Source organism: Anarrhichthys ocellatus, unplaced genomic scaffold (genome assembly GCF_004355925.1).
Source record: "Anarrhichthys ocellatus isolate YVR2014 unplaced genomic scaffold, GSC_Weel_1.0 scaffold5472, whole genome shotgun sequence".
Classification (NCBI taxonomy): Eukaryota; Metazoa; Chordata; class Actinopteri; order Perciformes; family Anarhichadidae; genus Anarrhichthys; species Anarrhichthys ocellatus.
Window position 1 is genome coordinate 21 of NW_022285446.1, and position 3,452 is coordinate 3,472.

Genomic DNA, 3,452 nt, shown 5'->3' on the forward strand with positions numbered 1-3,452 from the left:
GATTAACATTCAGCTGCTATTCAGATATCTGAAAATGTTCGATGTGTTTTAGAAGGTGTGATTATGTATACGTTTGAACGCTCCAGCACTGGACATGTGCCAGTTCTATCTGGAACTACCCTTTAACAGTTATAGTATGACAACATGTTTAGAATATTAATAAAATGATTTTAGGAAAGAGTCCTTGGAATTTAAAGAAAGGTAACTTGCAATAAGAGAATATCATAGTAGGTTTTAATCAGGGATTATGTTTTACATTTTCATAGGCTATTTTTTATTGAGCATAGAGTGTTTGTTTTTTAATTCTATATGACCCACCACCCCGTCGCCTTACCTTCAGTGAAAGCTCTATGCAGGCATGCCAGTTTCCACCGCACAATGCTGTCCTTTCTTTCCAAATCTGCCCTTGGTGGAGTGTAGTTATATTGCAGATACGCTGCAGGATCAAATCCCTGGTAGCAGGCCGCCATGGCTGCCACTCCCTTCTCTGTTCCCTTTTCTTCCATCCTTGCACTAAGACCCGTGTTTAGTGGTTCAGCCTTCAGGTGCAACCCCATCAAACACCTTATATACCTTTGTGAGTGTTTTTCTCATGTGCTTTGGGCTACTCTCATTGGACCCGGGCTCGAGGCGACTTGAAAGGCAAACATCAGCGGCTGAGACCCTGTCTGCGTCCAATCAGCCGCTGCCAGCTTGCATCCGAGACAGAGGGTCACACCCGAGAAGACACTGAGGGTAAACAGAGGGAAAGCACAAACACAACACGGCAGTAACACTGTCTGTCAAGGGCGTAGGTTTGCATATGGTCCATAGGGTAGTCACGACCAAAGTTTGGGAAAGACACCAATTGTCCCCACCAATATTTTGTTAATTTGAATTGCCTGTTAGAAAAAATAATTTTGCACAATATATTTGGAAACTCATTCGTATTATTATTAGTGCTGGGCAAGTTAACGCGTTATTATCTCGTTAACGGATTATTTAATTAACGCCGACAATTATTTTATAACAAGTTTTTTTAATTTTGAAAGTCCATTGCTCACTGGCAGTGGTGGAGGAATGGAGACTACTGGACATCGCTGCGGTAAAGTCAGCAGACACTCAGATCTCTGTGGTCAACTCAGCAGACACTGACACTTTAGTGCACCTATATGCTGAAATTCACCGTAAACGCATTCAAACGGCACAGATCGGGAGCGAGCGAAGGACTTTGAAAGTTAGCGGAAAGATTAACATGAGACAACATCCGGTTTCTTCTGACGAACATCCGGTTGTCAGAATAAGATGCCAACAAAGTATGAATTATATTCACATTAAGTATAAAACATGCTACCTGCATCTCGTGAGTTAAAGGGAAAATACACCTAAATTGTGCGTAAAGTGTCTTTATTCTTTGATCGCTGGGTAACCATAATTACCTTGGAGTTACAGCATTATATTGATGAACAGTAGAGCTGCATTCACATGCTCTGACTGTCATGAAGACACAAGACACACATTTAGATGAAACGTGCTGAAACATGTTATTCCTGTTGCACAGCAGTGGAACGTTTCACACACAGTCACACACTGAGCACAGATAGTGAAGAGATAGAACTGCAAACTGTGTAAAGGGAATACTGCTGTTAAAAAGCACCTGATTTGTAGTGTTTGCAAACCAAATGTTATTGCACTTTTGTTCATATAGCAGTACTTTTAAAATAAAAGTGCGCAATACACTACTTTTGAATTCATTATTGAACTTTGCCATAACAATGAGATTAATCGCGATTAATCGCAAAAAATCCATGCGATTAATCGCGATTAAAAATTGTAATCGTTGCCCAGCACTACTAATAATTGCATAAAGGAGGAAAGCACTTTATTTATAGCCTATTAAGTGCTGCAGAATAGATTTATTTTTTATTTTTTTTGTCGTTTTTTGGCTGCACAACTGGGAAAGGTTTTTTATATATATTTTGGATATAGAATATACTGTTACTGCATATTGGCTCGTTTGCCGGAGAGGAGGGCACAACTTTGAATGCTAAATGTTTATAAACTCAAACAGACCAATGTAAAATATTAACATTAGCCAAATCAGAAACATAAAATAACATGTTTTTGATCCATGGCTGATACTGTATGTGAGGAGCAACTCAAGATGGCAGAATACTGACGCCCAGTGTTCAACACTTCTAATTAATTACACAATCATATTCTCAGCTGTATGGTTAGTTCAGTTAAGTTGATACCATAGCAAATATAATGATTAACCAATGGAAATATATGAAACGATTTATATAAGAGCTAAGACAAGAAACCATCATGAAATAAAAAATTGTTTTATCAGCTTTATTCACATCACAAATGAACAAGACAGGCAACTCATTAACCTCTGAACTGAATAACAGCGAATCGAAAAAAGAAGCATAATAAAATGTACTGTTTGTAAACAGCTTGCAAAATGCTGTGTCATGATGTGATATATGCTTACACTAAAACAAAAAATGGATGCATTACATTCTTGATGCTGTAGTTTGAACTGCAGGTGGCGATGTGTAATTACATTTCTAAAACTGACAAAAGTGAACGTCTCCTTATTCACCCTCAGAAAAGACATTTACTGGACCAATGAAAGAACGTGGAATGAAGTTAAATAATTCATTCACATGTTTGTGTCTTTGCATTTTTGTCTCCTTTGAGAGTGAAAAGAATATTTGTTAAAATAACTGAGGATCACAATCAAAGCAACCTCCCACCTCCAAAAAACAAAACACATATTTGTGGGTATTATTATCAGCATCACAAATAACCTAATTCTTATTTTAAATGTCAGCTGTGCTAAATCATGCATATACCTCTGCTTAATCAATAATAATTTCATCTGGATACTTCCCACTTAACTTTTACTCCTTTCTTGCTTTTGCAAAAAACACCCCAGACACATCATCGACCCCCACCCTCATGTCCTGAGGCAGTATGTAAACCTCCAGCCTGATCAGGGTGTAGCCGTTCTCCTTCAAACTAACACAGACCTGGGCCTCATTCAGTGGAATCACAGGGATCTTTACGCCAGGGCCCCCCAAATAATAACTCTCTCCCAGGGCTCCGATGAGCAGGAGGTGGCCACCGGGCCGCAGGAGCCTCCCAATGTGGCCCAGGGCCCTGTTGAAGGCAGCCAAGTCGGGGCTGACGCTCTCCAGACAGAAGCAGGACACGAGACAGTCGGCCCCCGCTGAAGGAAGGTCATCAAGGGCCAGAGGCTGAGGCCGGTGCACGTCTACGGGGACGACGTCCGTGATGACCTGACGGAGCTTGGCAGCTTTCTCTGTCCATGCTGAGGCCCTGAGACAATATCAACGAATCACCAAATTAGATAAAAAATAAAAAAACAATGAGAGACCCAGAATAAAACGTGTGACCCTTGAAAGCAGTTGACTGATTTTAGCATGAGGAAAGACAAAGGGAAG

The 3,452-nt window shown here is 40.2% G+C and overlaps 1 protein-coding gene across 1 annotated transcript; it reads right to left on the bottom strand.

The window, feature by feature from the left end:
• Positions 1–2,888: 2,888 nt before the first annotated feature.
• Positions 2,889–3,327, bottom strand: LOC116379892 (phenylethanolamine N-methyltransferase-like; the record flags this gene model as incomplete). Its single annotated transcript, XM_031841850.1, has 1 exon — positions 2,889–3,327. A coding segment is annotated over one exon (439 nt), but the record flags the coding sequence as incomplete, so codon positions are not given.
• Positions 3,328–3,452: the final 125 nt, after the last annotated feature.